Source organism: Papaver somniferum, chromosome 8, assembly GCF_003573695.1.
Source record: "Papaver somniferum cultivar HN1 chromosome 8, ASM357369v1, whole genome shotgun sequence".
Classification (NCBI taxonomy): Eukaryota; Viridiplantae; Streptophyta; class Magnoliopsida; order Ranunculales; family Papaveraceae; genus Papaver; species Papaver somniferum.
The window spans coordinates 41,483,575-41,485,370 of record NC_039365.1 but is presented as its reverse complement, the minus strand read 5'-3'; the positions used below and the strand labels follow the sequence as shown (position 1 = coordinate 41,485,370).

The following is a 1,796-nucleotide window of genomic DNA, read 5'->3' as shown; positions in this document are numbered from 1 at the left end:
AACAAAATTGATTCAACCGATTCTTCTGTGACTCGTCGATTTCATTAAAGATTTAAGCTTAATCGAGTTATCACAGAAGGATTGAGTTTGATTAAAATTTCTAAATCTATCGATTCTTCTGGGTTATCTTCAGCTAATTATTAAGGTATTTCTTTTATTGTTTTCTTAATCGACAGTTTTTCAGCATCTGGGTTTATTAGTTTTAGAAATTGATGTTGTTGTGAAACGTATTCTATTGTGGTGTGTTGATAAATCTGTGACATTTTTAGGTTTAGTTGATAAACTTAGGTTACTAAGACATAGTACTTTACTTGTTTGTAGGATGTCGAATTTTGTGGATAAATCTTGGATGCGTATAACAGACATTTATAGCCCAGAATACAGAGAAGGGGTTAGAAAATTCATTGATTTTGCAATGAAAAATGGTACTTGTGCAAAAACGTGTGCTTTCCCTTGTAGGAAGTGTGAAAATAGACATCCACTTGGATTCTCCATTGTTAGGACCCATCTGTATGAGCATGGTGTCGACAAGACATACACCACCTGGAGCTTACATGGTGAGAGAAAGGATGGTTCTTCAACAAGTCGTTCTAAGGGAAAGGTCGTAGTCGAAGAAACTCCTGATAAGCAATCAGATTGTTTGAATTTGAATGATTTTATTGACCTTTCCTTTGGTATTCATCATGACCATGATGGAACACATATTGGAGAATCACCCTTAGAATATCCAGATCTCGAGAAGTGTTATAATAGGTACAAACCGTTAGCAACAGAGAAGTTATACCCTTCATGTGAAGACAATCTCACAATCCTCTCTGCTATGGTAGAACTGCATAATATGAAGAAAACTTATAAAATTTTGGGTAACTGTGTCAACAGTTTGTTGGATTTGTTAATAGAGTGGCTTCCGAAACCTAACAAGTTTCCCAAAAACTATGATGCTATGAGGTCAATGCTTAAGGATCTGAGGATGAAAGCGAAGGCTATTCATGCCTGTGAGAATCATTGTATTCTATATTACGAGGAGAATGAGGATTTAATAGAGTGTCCGGTATGCAAAAATTCGAGGTTTAAATTGAAATCTACAAAAGATGGTACTGTGGTGACAAATGAACCTTGCAAAGTGCTGACATACTTTCCTGTAGACGAAAAACTAAGGAAAATGTATTCTCTACCTTGGATATCAGACGCAATGTTGTGGAACGATCGAGCACAAGTTTCATCTGAATATATGCGTCATCCAATCAATTCATCTCAGTGGGAAAGGATGAAATTGAAGTTTTCGTTGTTTGCCGCGGAAGGAAGAAATGTTTGCCGCGGAAGCAAGAAATGAAATTGAAGTTTCTGTTGATACCTGGGCATAAGTCATCGGGTCAAGACATTGATGTTTTTTTGCGGCCGCTGGTCAACACGCTAAAAAAACTTTGGCATCAAGGTGTACAAGATTTTAATTCTTTGAAAAGGGATTATTTTACTCTGAAAGCAACTCTGATGTTTGGAATTCATGACTTGCCTGCTCAAGGTGTTTTAAGTGGATGTGACACTCATGGTTACTGTGTGTGTGTTTGCTGCGTAGACGAAACTCGAAGTACTCATCTAAGTTACGGCATCAATATTGTGTACACTAACTATCGTATATTCCTTAAGTCAAGGCACCCATTTAGGGATGGGACTTATTTGTGATTAGAGACACATGAGCATAAAAGTGCACCGTTGAGACTAACAAGAGCGCAGTTGCTTGAGAAGTTGGTCGATGTTCATTACGAACCTGGTAAGTTAGTGGTCCGCAAGACAGG

General features: G+C 37.5%; 1 protein-coding gene across 1 annotated transcript; it reads left to right on the top strand.

Moving 5' to 3' along the window:
* The first annotated feature begins 322 nt into the window (after positions 1 to 322).
* On the top strand, positions 323 to 1,333 carry LOC113305467. Its single transcript, XM_026554501.1, has one exon. The coding sequence runs from the start codon at positions 323 to 325 to the stop codon at positions 1,331 to 1,333; it is 1,011 nt and encodes a 336-aa protein (XP_026410286.1).
* The last annotated feature ends 463 nt before the right edge of the window (positions 1,334 to 1,796 follow it).